Source organism: Parambassis ranga, chromosome 1 (genome assembly GCF_900634625.1).
Source record: "Parambassis ranga chromosome 1, fParRan2.1, whole genome shotgun sequence".
In the NCBI taxonomy this organism is placed as follows: Eukaryota; Metazoa; Chordata; class Actinopteri; family Ambassidae; genus Parambassis; species Parambassis ranga.
In genome coordinates, this window is record NC_041022.1 from 11996172 (window position 1) to 12012459 (window position 16288).

A 16288-nucleotide genomic window follows, 5' to 3' on the forward strand; every position below is an offset into this window, starting at 1 on the left:
ATGTGACTGCAGAGTGTGTGTGTGTGTGTTCATATGGAGTTGATAAGGGCTTCTTAAAAAAAGTGCTGCCACACTACATGAAGGTTTCTGTTTCCATGACAACTACATTGAGACAACACTCATTAGCAACATTTCATAATTTCTGCTTCCATAAATGTGACTTTTCCTCTTGGTGCAGACATGTTATGTGTGGTGATATTTACAGCCAGGAGAAACGTGAAAGAGGGTTAGAGGTCAGCCCCTCATACACCACACAGACAGACAGACAGACAGACAGACAGACAGACAGACAGAGCCATTCCTTCCTTGTGTGTTATAGATTTACAGAGAAAGGCAAATAATCCTAGAACTAAACAGAAAATACAGGAAGCTCCATGTCAACATGTTCAGCAATGTATATTTGAAGTGAGGAGTTTAATCTGTTTGTATTTATATTATCTGGTAAAGAGGCAGAAAACCACAGAGCTATGTCAGTAATTTATTTGTTGGCAAACAACTTTCACTGTTACAACAAATATTAGTTATGAGATCATTCAACTTGGAACCCATACAAAAAGAATAAATAAGTAGCAGTAATATTGTAATAATAATAATCATGATCATAATAATTTAAAAAAGAAACAAAAAAAATAAAAAATAAAACAAACCCAATGCCACTTTGTTTTTTTTCTTTCTGCTACTCCTGCCTAAAGCCAGCTTTCTTTCCTCCTCCTTCCTTCTTTTTAAACCAATAAACAGATAAATAAATAATTTCTCTCTTGGGGGACATGGAGGGGGTTTTGTGGGATACATGTGCAAGCTACACTTCATACACTTATAAAATTTTTCCCTCCTAAATAAGTAAACATTGGCTTTCCACATTGGACGGTGCTGTTCGTGTGCAGAGTTTTCACATCATCAGTACACTTATATGATGTAATCATGGCATTTAAACAGGTGAACCCAATCAAACCACCCCCCCCCTCATTTTTTTTCAAATAGTGGGATTTTTTTCTCTTCTGTTTAGAGAATCATATTTATTATTTTGTACAATAAGCCAGCACAGCAAGGTAACGTCAATTTAGGTATAAGAATATTTGGCAATAGAGAGGACATGTTTCTTTTTGTTATGTTACTCCATCAACCTGATTTATATCTCCCACTCAGACTCTGTGGAGTCCAAACAAAATAAGACCCACTTCCAGCAAAGAATTAACTGCAACATCACCATAGTAACCGTCAACTTCATCACTCCATTTTTTTCCTTTTAGCTTTTAAATCTACACAGTGGTAAAGTATATAGTAACAATTGGTTTGCAAAATGTAAAGTGAGAGTGGTGTTCTATAAAAAGGACCAGAATGAAGTGTGTGTGTGTGTGTGTGTGTAGGGAATATATTATGCGTATCTATGAAGGAGTGCATAACTGTCTCTGTATTTATGTCAAAGAGCAACATCAGAGATTGTTCCTTGCTTGGTTCTGCAGTCTCCGTGTTGACCGGAACATGTCATGATGATTCAGAACAGTTCCACAGACAAAAGGTTTTTTTAACGTAAAAAAAAAAAATGAAAAAAAAAGACTTGGTCAATATGCAACATTTGTATCTGTATCTGTATTCTGTACAATACATAGAAACAGTTTGTGATTTCTTCATAATCCTTTTTGAGAACTGAAAACTTTTACAGAAGAAAGGAGAAGAAACAGAACCCATTCTTTTTTCTCTTTAAATTCAGTCTGTTGTAATATGATGTTCCTTCTTTGTTTTCAGTGAAATACACAGTAGCTGCAGTCACTACAACTCGCAGGAATGTTACACCAGCCCATACACAACTCCAGTTTAGCAGATACGAAGAGAATTCAGAACATCAGCGTGATATGGTTACAGTTCATTTGCCCGAGTAAAATAGTTTTTTTTTTTTTTTTTAGTGAGGGGATATATCGTACATCCGTCACTTGATTGGCAGGTGGTGGTGCCTCTTTAAGGGCTAGTTCATGTGGTGATCACCAGAGTTTTTTAATATCCTGCTCTAGCCTTTGGAGAGGTGAAAACATCATCCCAGTATGTGTCTTTAGGAGTTTAGACAGAGAGACAGACATACAGACAAACAGACAGACAGCTCCTTTAACCAGAGCTGTTGGGGGGTCCCCCTTGTAGTGGCGGGAGTGGAGACTATATGCTATGGTCTGCTAGAGGTCCACATTGGGGAACTTGTAGGGCTACAGTCAATCCAACAATCCAAATGAAAGTAACAGGTGGGGTAAAATTACAGAATCCCTCCCTCCCTTCTGTTTTCAATCCAGATTTAGCGTTCCATTCCGGTTTTCAATGGTCACAAAAAGTCTTTCACAAGCGCCAGCCTGCACCATTTATGACAATACATTCAGTCCCCTAGTTTCATCTCACCAGTGGTGTCTCAGCTCAAATTGTCATGAAACATAATTAATGTCACTCACAGTACATCAATTCAGGGGCGGGCCAGCTCAGTCTGTCAAGTCAAAAACACAGAATGTCTTCATTGGAAGGGTAAACCAGTGATAGGGGGCTGGGGAAGGACAGAAGTCTTGATCGGCTCTATAGACTGGTAACCAGGTGAGAAGGGTCTACAGGCGGCTCCTCAGGCGATGAATCAGACTCCTCTTTGTTCCCAGACACCATGTATCCATCACTGCCACCACGGCCCATATGGTAGTAGCTCTGCAGCTCATGAAGGTGATTCCTGGAGCCCAGGTTTGGCATGCTCTTATAGTAGACGTCATCCAGCTCCGGAGCAGTGGCACTCTTGCACGGCTGCAGCTCCCCGGAGCTGTCTTCCTCTCCGTCTGTTAACCCATTCATCTGCCCATCTGGGAGGTCCGTCAGCACTGGCATGCTGGTATAGAGTGAGTCTCTGTGGTTCGGTGAGTGCGTGTGCTCGTCAGTGTGCTCGTTGGTCAGCAGGGGAAAGAAGCTCTCGCTGGTCTCCTGGGGAATGCGTCGCGGCCGGGAGAAGCTGTGAGGAGGTGGAGGTGGCGGAGGGTGGCTGTCGGGCGGAGGGGGCCGTGGCGGCAGTAGGGGCGCGTTGGACTCCTCTCTGATAATCTCCAAACCCAGGTTCTCCTCATGGGGGAACGCTGCAGGGTTGTCCAGCACCATGGGACTGTTGTCATCTTTACCGCTGCCCACACAGCCTCCGACTCCACTGCTGCTGCTGCTGCTGCTGCCTCCTGCCATGCTCCCTGAAAGAACCAGGCAAGAATTATATTACACAGAACAGGACATAACACATTAATACATGTTGCTAATAGTTCAATTTGAACAAGAACAAGAGCTTCCTCTAGAGGTAATGATTTAAGCTTAACTGTTGTGTTAACTAGTCAAAACGTTATTTGACTTTTTTTTGAAGAGGGCGTCATTTTTCAGATTACTATGTGAAAAGCATTATCACTTGACTTTTTATGTGTGCTATTTCACAGCTGTTTACATTTCTGACGATTAATAACACAAATATTGTCAGCAAGCCAGATTAAAAAAAAATTTCTACTTCAAGAAAAATGTTTACATTGTAAAGATCCAGGCCTGAGCCTTTACACATGACTGACATGACAAAATGACTCCACATCTGGTGAAGATTAGAATGACCTACAGTGAGTGAATGAGCTGCCAAGCACACGGCAGCAAGATGCCCGGAGCCAGAAAGGAGATTTCCTACTGAGATGCCAATGCAAATCATCCATTAGCTGCAGTCAGTGCAAACTGGCACATTTGGTGACATTGTTGTGAAGTAATGTTTGCACCATAACCATCTCTACTGTGGTGTGGAAGCATATAACATCTGATCTAACGATGGAGACTGCACTTCAAGGTAACAGAGTTGAAGCATAAACACAATGAACACACAGACACTCAGAGATTAAACTTCAGTCACCTCCGTTGGCCATGCTGCTGTTGACCAGTTTGTTCATCAGGTTATGGTTACGTTCAGTGGTGCCTCTCTCGTGGTTGTTTAGGTAAGACGGGATGTAGTTGGAGGTGAGCTCCTTTAAAATCTTCTTCTCTAGGGTGGTCTCCTTGTGGTTGCTGTGGGTACCGTAGCCGCCGCTACGATCTAGGATCTGTACACAGTCGCTCAAGTACTCGCTGCTGGCCATGCTGTAGTTGTTGGCATGGTTACCATTAAGAGGGAGTGTATCCATAACACTGGAGTCTCTGGCATTGTTCAGGATTCCCTCTGAGGAACAAATAATTAAAAAAAGTAATAATTATTAGGATACTTGAATAAACTACAGGTGGATTTCTCACAAGAAAGATTTTAATTATTGTTTCATATCATAGCTTGTGCTGTGAATTGAGGATTAAAAAAAGCAATGATAATTTTCATGGAAGGAAAAAAATGCTTCAAGCATCCATAATTCATTTAAGAGAAGCTTCCTGAGTGCCCCCCTCCCCATTACTGCCAGTACCACAGCAACAAAAAAAGTTGTGGCACTTGGAGTAATTACACTGCAAGTCATGTCAAGGGCAAACATATTGAATTTCAATTAGGACTCAAATGTTAGTTTACACATTTGATCCACAAAATTTCAATTAAAAATCAAGTGGTTGTTAATACTATGGATATACAGGGCCTTAAGAAAAAACAAAATTTTAAATGTCGTATACAGAGAAAGAATTTGTGAGAAACAAATGATATGACTAAAAAAAAAAAAAATTCATCTTGAAGTACGTAGTTGAGTATTATTTTGGCACATACTTGTGTCTCGGTAAGGTGCTAATGGACAGCATGAGGGAGAAGAGGGAAAAGAGACAAAGATGTGAGTTTATACAGAGAAACGGCTTCAACTACAAAAATCAAACATCTGCGTGGAACTGAAGGCACAACAAAAGCTGTTAAAGAAACTCAGCTAGATTCTAAAATATCTATTATTAACTGGCTGCTTTATTGTATATTTAACACAGAGAAAACATTCATATTCCACACAAATCCCATTTAAAACACACAGTACACATGCGGCACTAAGAGCAATGCAAGGCCGACACATGCAAAATGAAGCTTATACATGTATAAAACATAACATCACAAAAAAACTAGAAGAAATATTTCATGGCTCCCAAGTAGCTTATGAAAGATAAAGTCTATTTGCAAAGAGTACCACACACAAACACACACACACACCTGTCTGCATGTATATTGCAGTGTGATTGATCACCTCACTTAGGAGCCATAATAATACATCAAAGCAGCAAACATTTTAAAAATGAAAGAGCCATGCAAGATAAAAAAACTCATGCGGTGAAGATACGCTAACTTCTTCATAATAGGAACGTCAGGCACACCTTGGGTGTTGTACATGCCCACAGCTGGGTTGTTATAGACTGCCGAGTCCCCCAGGAGAGTGTTATAAGGATTGTTAGTACCATGGGGACGAAGGAGAGCATTAGTTATAAGATGATTAGCCATGGCTCCTGGTACAGGCAGATAGAGAAAGAGAGAGGAAGAGCAACAGTCGAGTCGAGAGAGGAAGAGAGAGGAAAAGCAACAGCCAAGTCAAGAGAGGAGAGGAACGAGGAAAGAGGAGAGAAGCACTCATAAAAGGTAGACCAGAGGTTAAAGGAGAGAGCGTGTAGCCATTGCAAGAGTGGTAGTAAGCAAGGAGGGGAGGAAAGAAGAAGGGAGAGCGAGATGGAAAGTGAGTGTGTGGAAGAAAGAGGGAGAGAAGAGGACAAGTAAATCAAACAAGCAAACACAGTTTAGGGAGAAAAGCCAAGAAAAAAAAGCTTGACAAGTCATTCTTGCAGCCATTGCATACAGGCTGAGGGAGGGAACAAGAGAGACAGACCGAAAGAGAGCAGCACAAAGAGAGGAAGGCGTAGCTCGGAGCAGACTGTGCTGCAGTTCAATACGCTTGAGCAGAGAAGCATGACTACAGGATAGTTAATGGACAAAAGGGCCACAAAAATTTTCTTCCCTGGTGGGAGACAGATTATGTACACATTAAGACAGAAAAAAAACCCTAAGACAAGTGACCCAGAGAGGACCTATCCATTCATCCTCATACTGCGTGACGACACGTCTCCTCATGTGTGGGTCATGTGCCATCACAAAGGAAAAGCTAACACACTGAAGCATACATGTGGTTTCAACAATAATAAATGTTTGCATCCCTACACGCTGACCTGGACTAGATGACCAATGTAACACAAGTGTTGTGTTTGTGATACTGCTACATATGGCCAGGATAGTGCAGTGCTTGTGGCATTATTTTTCTTACTGTAACACAGCTGTCACCAGGATCTAATTTTTCATAAACTGTAAACTACCCATAACTGATATCAACAGGGCCGCTCCTCTTCCGTGTTCCTGATGTCCTTCCTGATACAATGTTATCTTATCTATAGAGGGTGCAAATTCAAATTTCAAACAAATTGCATTTATTTACAATGCAAACTCCGTACTCTGTGTGCAGCCCAGTGTAACAAGGGCTAGTCTTTATTAAAAAAAAAAAAAATAAGAAAAGGGTTAACATCTATTCAGTTAGTTATTGTTGCAGTTTTGATCTATAGTGCAGATTTGCAGGGTTTACCTGCCCAGTTTCTGGAGTGAGCTGTTCAGCTTTCTTTAAGAAAAAAAAAACATTTGTGATGCCTGAAAACAAGTTCTTAGCACCTCCTGATGTCTTTACCAGGGAGAAAAGCTGTCAAACAGCCAAGAATTACAACTGCCACAGGTGACGAGCTCCAAACAGACAAAACTGCTCACTGTCAGAGAAAATGTGTTCAGACTGCTTTAACACTCTGATAAAGTGTGAGCGTCTGTGACAGCTACACCGAGACAAGGTAAATAAATCGGGGCTTATATATTTCAATATTTTATGTGTCCTTTATACAAAAACAAAAGACACAAGCTCTTTTTTTGATCATTGTCCTTAAATAAATGCCAAATGTCACAACACATGTGATGAATTGGGGTTGTGTTATAATCAGTCACTGTAAAACTAAATGAGCTCCACATCCTCATATCAAGTAACACGACTACTTTTATTTGGTCTTACTGTATCATTGTCAGCTGCAGCTGCCATTACCCTGGTGTGTTTGGCAAAACTCACACCTACAGTCGTCCCCAAGGAAACAAGCGTCAGCTCACGTTACGGTACTGTCAGAGCCAATTCACCGCTAGTGCTGATACTATTTGAATATGATCATATCATGAAGTGTTCATTTAAATTATCCAAATAAATAAATAAATAAATAAATCTGAACCAGTGGAATCAATGTCGCAATTACAGTATTTCCACTTTAGAACAAATAGGCTGATTGCTGAGTGACTGCCTTAACTGTTACTATGTGAATGTTTCTTCATTGTTATAGCTAAAAGTTTTCTCCTAACTTCAAGTCAATCTAGTGTCAGGCCACACAATTTATTCCTTTCCACCCTTCTTTCACTTAGACACATTTGAAAATCTACTGGCTAAGTAGCTCTGTGCAGCATACTTTAAAGTGTGAGAGGAGGAGGAGGAGGAGGAGGAGGTGGGGGTTGTCTTAAGCCCTGCCTCGCTAAGTGTGTGATAATTCAACCGCTGACACACACCGTGTCTGCTTTAGTATCAATCTGTCATGCTAACAGCTTATTAGTGGCCCAAGGAAAACGAGGGCCACACCTCAACTTAGAGACTAACAAATGGCCGCATGTGCTTCAGTGTGTGTGTGTGTGTCAAACTATCAAACTATCTGGCCACTGGGATGTCTGTGCCCTCATTACCCTAAGCTCAGACAGCCATACTTATGGATCTCATTCCTACAGTCCATTACAATGGAGGGACAGCATTAGACAGCTCCGAATACAGTGGAAATACACTGAGCTACGCCTGCTACTTATTTATAAGCCCGCAGTAGTCTTGATGTGATAAGAGAAGCCAGGATGAACCCTTTGCTAAACTTACTGTACAGTTTATCAGTGTATAAAGCATACACATGTGTGGTCAAGTATGGGACATTAGTGTACCTCTTCATAATGTAGAGCATGGTAATAAAGATACTGCTGGTGTTCATCTCAGGACACTAAATTAAAGGATTTCTCACCCACTGGTCTTCAAAACACATCTACCCTTGGAAATATAGAGGCCCTCTGAAGCACACTTAGCGCTGCTCTCTAGAGTTATGATGGGACCACAAACTGCTTGACGTGTTCAACAAGAGTCTGTCCCTACCTCTCCTTCCTGTAAAGTTCTCCTTTGAAGCAGCAACAAAAAAAAGTAGCCAGTGATATTTACACTCTATTTCTGCTAATCTTCCACTCTTCAAGAACACAATACCACCATCAGAAGCTTGGACTCCTACCACTTTGCTAAATGACAGCGTATGCTGTCTGAGCCTCCTGCTATTAATAAAGCAGATACGGTGACAGTGATGAGGATGCAAATGGTAGGTATCCTGTGGTTACCTCTGTTGAGCGTGGCAGAGCTGTTGATGTCTCCAGTGATGAAGGAGGACTCCTGTTTCCTCACAGTGTCGTTCCACATCCGCCTGATACGACTCTATACACAAGAGAGAAGAAGAAGCAGGAAGAGAAGGGGATAGAGAGGAGTGTGGACAAGGTATGGGCAGAGACAAAAAAGAGGTGGTAATGATGAAGGAGAAAAGGAATAAGAGGGGAAAGAAACATAATAAATGGGATATGATGTGTAAAAAAATGGCAAATTAGTGCAGGAGAGGCAGTAAAGTAAAAAGCAAAGCAACAACCGACAAGAGAGGAGCAGGTAGGGAAAGGTGAACATGCATCAGTGCCATTTATACTTCTGTTTACCTGGGTGTCACTGACATTGTCTATGTAAGGCAGGGTTTGGGATATCACACTTTCAACAGCAAAAAAAATCAAAAAATATTAAACTCATAAATCTCAAATATCAAATATCACAAAATTCACTAAAATTGTGTTTTAAAGTTTATATCTGCCTACAATAAAACATTTAGACAACCAAGCCTCAGAGAATCATGTGTAATACCTACACTGGTCCACAACAACACAAAATGTTTCACATTAAACACAGTTTGACTTCAATGTGTTTTTGATCTCATCTTTTCAATTAGCCCACCTGATTTTATTCCCAGCTTGTCACATAAGTGGGTTGAGTTCCTTTTGTGTCATATTATAATAATAGCCCTTCAGCGCAGTGGTAAAATACGGGGTAGATCTGTGGACTTCAATAGAGGCTTTATGTGTGGAAAAACAGATGCCATGAGACCTTAGACAAACTGCGGCGGTACACCTTCACAATTTAGATGGGTCTTGTTCCCTTGGCAACTGATGCTCTAACCACGATCTTTGAGTGAATATAAGTCATTTTGTTGCCTAAACATAGCTGCATAAATACAAAGGGAAGCAACAGAAAAACACAAAGTTTGTTATGGTCTTTGTACAACCACATATGGTTTGGGAGATCTGCTACCTCATATGTTGACCAAACACCCATCCATCATCTATTAACCCGCTTTGTCCTGCACTGCAGGGTCACAGGGAGCTGGAGCCTAGCCAATTTATAGTTTCTTTTCACACTCTCGACCCTTCAATCATTTTTTGTCAGACATCAGAGTATTCATCAAGTATCAAGTTAGATTTAAAAAATATTATGGTTTAGGTTGAGCTACATACTTGCTCAGTTTGAACTTTTTTGAGGTTGCCACAGTTATGAGCCCTGGCTCATACATGCAGATTGCAGAGCAATGCAGAGACAGATTTATCTCCTGAGCTTTCACTATGAAACTGTTATGTCTGCTGCTGTGGACCAGTGTAACTATTGTACATTTTTTCTGATTTCTGTGAGACTGGGCAGGTTGAAAGTGATCAGCGATAACCCCAAACCCTCATGGCGTGCTCTGGCCTCACCTGAGAGTCTGCTGTGCTGTAGCGTCCGGGTGTGCAGGCAGGTAAGCTCACCTGTGAGCCTGTGGAGTAGCGGCCTGGAGTCCGTGAGGTTGTAGTCTTACTGGATGAGGAGATGGAGGTCTCCACACTCTTGCCACTGCAGCAGTGAGTGCGCAGACATTTTCCGTACTCTTTACGCACCTGAGTGATGGAGGGAGGAGGCGGTTACACACAGTTACGCACAAGGCTGGTGTAAGCGGGTACATTCCTCCAAAGCGGGAGGAGTTGATTGATGTTCCACTTTAACTTTGCACATATTGAAGCATTTTTAAGATGACATACCAGGAAAAAAAACAGTCTGACTCAAATTCCTTGTGCAAACACAAACCCCATAAAATTTAGACATTAAAAAATTAACTTCATAAACTTTCCCCTAAGTGAACATCTGTCCTAAAATGCCACATATCCATCTGAAATGGCCTTATTCCTCAGGGAGAGATATGATGCACATGTACACACAGAACATCTGCATTTAGATCCCAATCAAGTTAGAACAAATACGACTGTAATTGCTTTTTAACAAGCTTGTTGGACTGGCAGACGTGTTCTGCCACATGCTCTGTTTGAACAGCTGTGTGGTGAGTTGCTCCATGCATCTTGGGAGAAACAGTGTTGGGCCCAGAGCCAAAGAAAACCTCAGCACTGTGAGGACATCTCTCTGGATACGTGATCCCATGGCCTACACACATACCTACAAGTAAGCGTAGTAGTGCGCACAAACACACATATATATTGCACTTGTTCATTGGTCATACACTTAAAACTAAATAAAAAAAAAGCTCAGCAGGATGGCAGCCAGATGAGAGTATTAAGCATTTGATGAATTTTCTTTCCATATCCTACTCCTCTTCTGTCCTCCCAGGCTCTGACAGTGTGTGGGAGACTCTGTAAAAATATCCCAGAATGTGTAGGCACCCCCTGGAAGCCACATATACAAGTCAAACATTAAAAAAGTAAAACGTATGTTCCCACAAATGCCAACCAAAACCTAAGACGTACAAAAAGAGGTTGTCTTTTTAAAATCAGAGAAGGAGCTGTGTGTTAATGGGAGCAAGGTTTATGCATTAAATCACTTGAATCTTCAGAGAAGTGTACTGCCATTTAGACATCAAAACAGTCTCTTCATGTGTCCAGCACTTAAAACAATTATACCTGAATATTATTAAAGTTTAAACAAACTATTTCAGGCATGATGACTCCACTAATTGAAGATGAAAACGAGGGAAGATTTTCAAGTTTGTTTTTACCTGCTGCCACAAGGCAAGACACACCGTGACAAGGGATTGTGATTGTGTGTGTGTGTGTGTGTGAGAGAGAGAGAGAGAGGCAGAGACAGAGAGATTTGAGCAGCCAGCAGGGATTCTGAATGACCAATCAAACCTATGACAGCTCAGCAGATATTTTTGTACCTGCTGATCTTTACTAGGATGTGTGTGTGTGTATTTGCCATACTGTTTTTGTCTAATTGCGTGTGTCTTGCTCACCTTTTTCTGCAATATGCAGTGGAAGATGAAGATGAACATGCCCTGCAGCGAGTTGAAGATAGTGAACAGGTAAGCCATGATCACGGTGCTCTCGTTGATGTACATTAGGCCAAAAGCCCAGGTCAGACCCAGCAGACACAGCAGGGCTATGGCTCCAATCACCCAGGACCTATGTCAGGAGAAAAAAAAAGTCTCAATCAGTCGATGTATGTCTTGAAAAGTTTGTCATTTTTTCACTGGACCAGAAAAACTACTCAGCCAAGGCTGATGCATGTGGGACTGTGAGGCAGGAGAAAAGGGGTTACACAGGGTTCATTCAGAGCCCCAACACTGTGGGAGTGGGATGGAAAAAACAGTGGGAGTTTTGCCTAAAAGTGTTACACCCTTGTGAGAGTGAGAGAGGATCTGCTCATTTAGATACCATCTTCAGAGACAGAGCGATATCATAAACTAGCTGACGTCAGCCAGCAGCATCAAAAAGGAAAGCACAATACGGCATACTTTCTCCAAATTACAGCTGAAACTCCATCTAACTCACAGGCACCATGAGTCTTGATGTCTGCACTTGTCACTACAACAGTTTAATGGAATTAAATTTAATAAAAGTTTTGAAGCCCAGGAACCTTAAATTTCAGATAAAGAGAATCAAGGAGTCATTAAGGCCAAATGTCAAAGATGTGGTCATGTTGAGGCATGTGTATGCATTGTAAGTGGTCCTCTGAGTGTGTGAGTGTGTGTGTGCGTATGATGAGCTTCACTGGGTAGTAAGCAGGGGGACATAACAGCCATTATATATGACATTTCCTACTAAAGGTCAGAGTTTTGGGTCTGACACCACAGCCGGTATGATGGCTGTTAATTTGATTGGCTGGCTGGGCACTGATCACTTCTAATGCCAAGGATAGAGACAAAGGAACGAAAGAGAGGAGACGGAGGGAGAAAGAACACAGAGGGTGGAAGATATTAGGGGAGTCGTGTGGAAGGAAGAGAGACCGAGGAGGAGAATAAGTGAGTGAGAGTGAGGTGATTGATTTGATGTTGCCCTCTGTGGCACCATTCAGGCGAGACAGAACCTCCAATAAAGCTCGTCTGACGACCCTCTTCAATAAAGGGTACACTCATCTCTTTTTTTTTTTTCCATCCCACCATTTCACCTCTCCCTCCATCGCTCCCTGGAGTCGAGGTTTCTCACTCAGCTCTGCTTCCCTGAATTCACTGTACGCCATTATAATATTCCAACAGCACATTAGGTCTACAGGGTGTAAGACCTCACAAATCACACATGAACAAGAAATCCATTTTACAAGGCGGGTTGATGGTTAATGTAGGCATATGGATAGACAAGTTTCTATGGACAACAAGCAAAGCACAAGGAAGACGACATCTGTTTGGAGAGTGGCCTTACCAGAGCCAATCCACAACAAACATAACTCATGATGGCTTGGAGATAAAGAGACAAAGAAAGCAAAATGAAGAACAAAAAATAACAAAATGGATGGTGATTAACGATTAAATGAACCACAATAAGACATGACTAATGAAGTGAAATAGATTAAAATCCAGCCAGCCTTCAGTGTGTGCTCAGAAAGACTAAGAAACGTCATTAAAAAAGATCCAAAAGCATCATATTTTAAATCGTTCTTTGATTTTTCGTCTTTCATCAGACCCTTTCATTACATTCCCCTTTAACTGCACTAAAGCAAAGATCAGCTGCCTTCGTCTTTATTTCTGAAACACTTGGAAGTTCTGCTTAAAAACTGATTTCATGAAAGATACATCGGCAATAATATTCATATGATAATTCGAGGAACCAGTAAGTCATTTTGTGATTTTTTTACATTCTGAATTCTGAACTCAGTGAGGCTCAGAGCTCCCATCTATGGCACATTGTTTGAATTATACGGAGTCTTTCTTGTCTTGAGCTGGACTAGAACAAAAAAGGAAAAAAAAATAACAAAATTCAGATTAGTTAGTTTAGACAGAGTTTCCGTGTTCAGTGGAAATGGAGTCATCTTTCAGTGACATCCTCCACAGTGTTGCATGAGTAACAGGAACATAACTGAGAATAACGATATGATGAATTCAGCGGGGAGCGTCACAAAATGATGAGAGATAAAGGTGAAATGTGTTTCATGCAGCATGGTGAAAATATAAAAGAAGACAGACCTTGTATTTAAAAGAACAGTTTAACATTTTGGGTGACAAGTATGAGCAAGTATATTCACATTTGCTATTTTGAGTGCATAAGAGTGCATAAGCTCGGCAACAAGCAGCAGCTGCCGTTCTTGTGTTTTGGTGGGGTGTAAAATTGTTGGACATTTATTATTTATCCTTGGGTCAACACTGTATGGGAAAATGTTCATTTGAATCTGTATGTTGTTTACATCAAAAGTTATGTCACTGTGTGTATCATTTTCCAAATTTTGGGGATTGGGTCGGGTGCAGTAAAGGGTTAAAAATGAAGTAATTGGGACATTATTTCAGCTTGGTACCTGGCAGATTCTGAAAATAGACACTTTAAAGATTAAAAAAAATTCAGGTGGCATAAAAAAAGCCAGGGGGTGCGCATGGACCCCTATTTCCATCTAGACTAGATTACCTACATAGGGGCTGTCAGATATAAGCCATCAGATTGGAATTATTAGTCTGTAATGATTTGATACTACAACCTACTGTATTCACTTTAAAACAATTCCGCCTGGTTGAAATCCATCCACTTTCCAGAGTGCCCTCCAGAGAAGTGGAGCAACAGAAATATCTGATAAACTAAGCTAATGTTAGCCAGAGCTACATACTGTACTTAATGCCTAAAGACAAGAGGACTCAGTATCCATTTTTCTAATATTGTCAAAACAAAATACCCAAAATATCAGATTATTCAATAAGTTTCACAAAAGTGTGCATGTTTGCTATCAAGGAGCAGACACATGGGTGTGGTGGCAGGTTGGTATGTAAAGAAGAACTCACTTGATGTTGTCCAGACACCCAGAGTCTGGTTTGAGAATTGCTGTATGATGGAACATCTTATAAAGAGCGATACCAAGGAAGATTACATTCAGCTGAAACACACAGACACATACACATACAAGTTAATATTCTGCAGCAATGAGACTAATTAAAGACACAATGTCACCACAGCAATTCAGTGGCACACAGTGCATATCATTTCATTTTCCCTTCTAGCCGTAATTGGCTTGGGGACACAGTATCCAGCCCACAATCAACAACCCCTTTATGTGCTCAAAATACAGCAGCTCCAGCACCGGGGAAAATGCAGCAGTCATTACATCCATTGAGGATCATTGTTACAATAGAAACCCAATTCTCACAGAGGCTGTCTTTTCTATTGGCCTGCAAATACATAGATAGGCTGGTTGAATAATGGCTGTACTGTTGCTGGGTCTCAGAGGCTGTACATGTTACCAGCGGGTTGTAGTGTCATAAAGGGGGCAGTCTCACCTGTATTGCTCACCACCTGCAGCCCCAGTTAGATCAGTGATAGTCTGTTTGACATTTCTAAAACGACTACAGAGAATCGGTGTACAGGCGTCTGGGAACACGTCCCCTGTGCTTTTATTCTTTCTGTATCAAATACAGCTTTTATTTTTATTGTTATTTATTTATTTATTTATTTTACTCTCTGTCTGTGTGCCTGCCTGGCCGACTATATCAAGATATATAGTGCTTGTTCCTGCTCCTCAGAACAGTTTTCTCACTGATGAAACACCATTCACTGACACTGCTGTATGGAAGCATTAGGAAAACCAGGACAGGACAGCACTTGGATTTTGAAATAAGTGGCTTAATAGCAACATAACTTTACAGACCTCTTATCTTATTCTATGTGACACACTGCGGTTGGTGCTCTCTGTCCTCTGCACAGATTTCCAGCTTGTATGAATATGCGCCCACTTGAGTATTAATCCGTGAGCAGGAATTATTAAGTTGACATATAAAGTGCCTTCCACTGCTTGTAGGAGATTAATGAACACCTTAATGCAAACCGTCATTCTTGCATGAGCACATGGCAGCCATTCTATTTTGTGGTACATGCCATGCTATGTCAGATGTGTGTGTGTGTGTGTGTGTGTGTGTGTTTGTGTGTGTGTGTGTGTCTCACCATGATGATGAGTGTAGCAGGGCCTATGAAGCTCCAGATAAAGTATGTATCCAATCGCAGCCAGCACCTAGAGACGGGAAGACAGAAACAGAGTGAGAAAAGACGAAGAGACAGAGACATCGTGCATGAGAAACACTGGGAAAAAAGAACAGTAGAGGTGAAAGATGCAGAGGGACTAAAAACATGCTTTAGTCTCAGATGGATGTTGGATAGCAAGGATTTACCATCAGAGGACGGGACATGCATCACTGACACACACACACACACAAGTTGGAAAAAATAACAGTACATTACATGACATACAGTATATCAAATGCATCATGACAGAGGGAGGACAAAGGGAATCTGAGTGGATGAAAAAGTGAAAGAGATGAAGAACAGTGAAAAAGGTGTTGCAGGATGGAGAAAATAGACCCCAAACATACATCACACACAGAAGGGGGGACAGCGAGGGGTGAGCACCTGTGATAAATAAGCCTTTACTTCCCCCTTAGGGCACAGATATATGACGCGGCCACATCCTGCGGTCGCAGAAAATATGACATGACTGTGTTCATTTGAATACTGAGTTATGGTTGCAGTGCTCATAACATGCTATTTATGGAGGCTGGGGATGGCTGTGGTGAGGTTAAAGGCAAGAGAAGGGATGCATACACACAGCCTATACTAACACAAACCTACACACAATCGGAGATGGAAGACATGCATGAGCACGTATACACAGAGGCAGTAATTTCTGACCACAAGGTTAGCATCAGTAGAAGAAGATATACTGCTCTATGGTAAATGCTAAATTAAATTGCCCCC

The 16288-nt window shown here is 41.3% G+C and overlaps 1 protein-coding gene across 6 annotated transcripts in view; it reads right to left on the reverse strand.

The window, feature by feature from the left end:
- Nucleotides 1-578: 578 nt before the first annotated feature.
- The window catches only part of adgrl3.1 (adhesion G protein-coupled receptor L3.1), a 103990-nt gene continuing 88280 nt past the window's right edge, over nt 579-16288 (reverse strand). For 2 of the 6 annotated variants that reach the window (XM_028399741.1, XM_028399731.1), the window contains 9 exons: nt 15482-15548; nt 14329-14420; nt 11362-11530; nt 9839-10018; nt 8396-8489; nt 5293-5331; nt 4709-4726; nt 3884-4186; nt 579-3194 (listed from right to left, as the gene is read on the reverse strand). In XM_028399741.1, coding sequence (XP_028255542.1) covers nt 2551-3194; nt 3884-4186; nt 4709-4726; nt 5293-5331; nt 8396-8489; nt 9839-10018; nt 11362-11530; nt 14329-14420; nt 15482-15548 — 1606 coding nt within the window. In that variant the 3' untranslated portion in view covers nt 579-2550. The remainder of the gene's footprint in view (nt 3195-3883; nt 4187-4708; nt 4727-5292; nt 5332-8395; nt 8490-9838; nt 10019-11361; nt 11531-14328; nt 14421-15481; nt 15549-16288) is intronic. The other 4 variants (XM_028399772.1, XM_028399765.1, XM_028399749.1 and 1 more) reach the window with 3 other exon arrangements.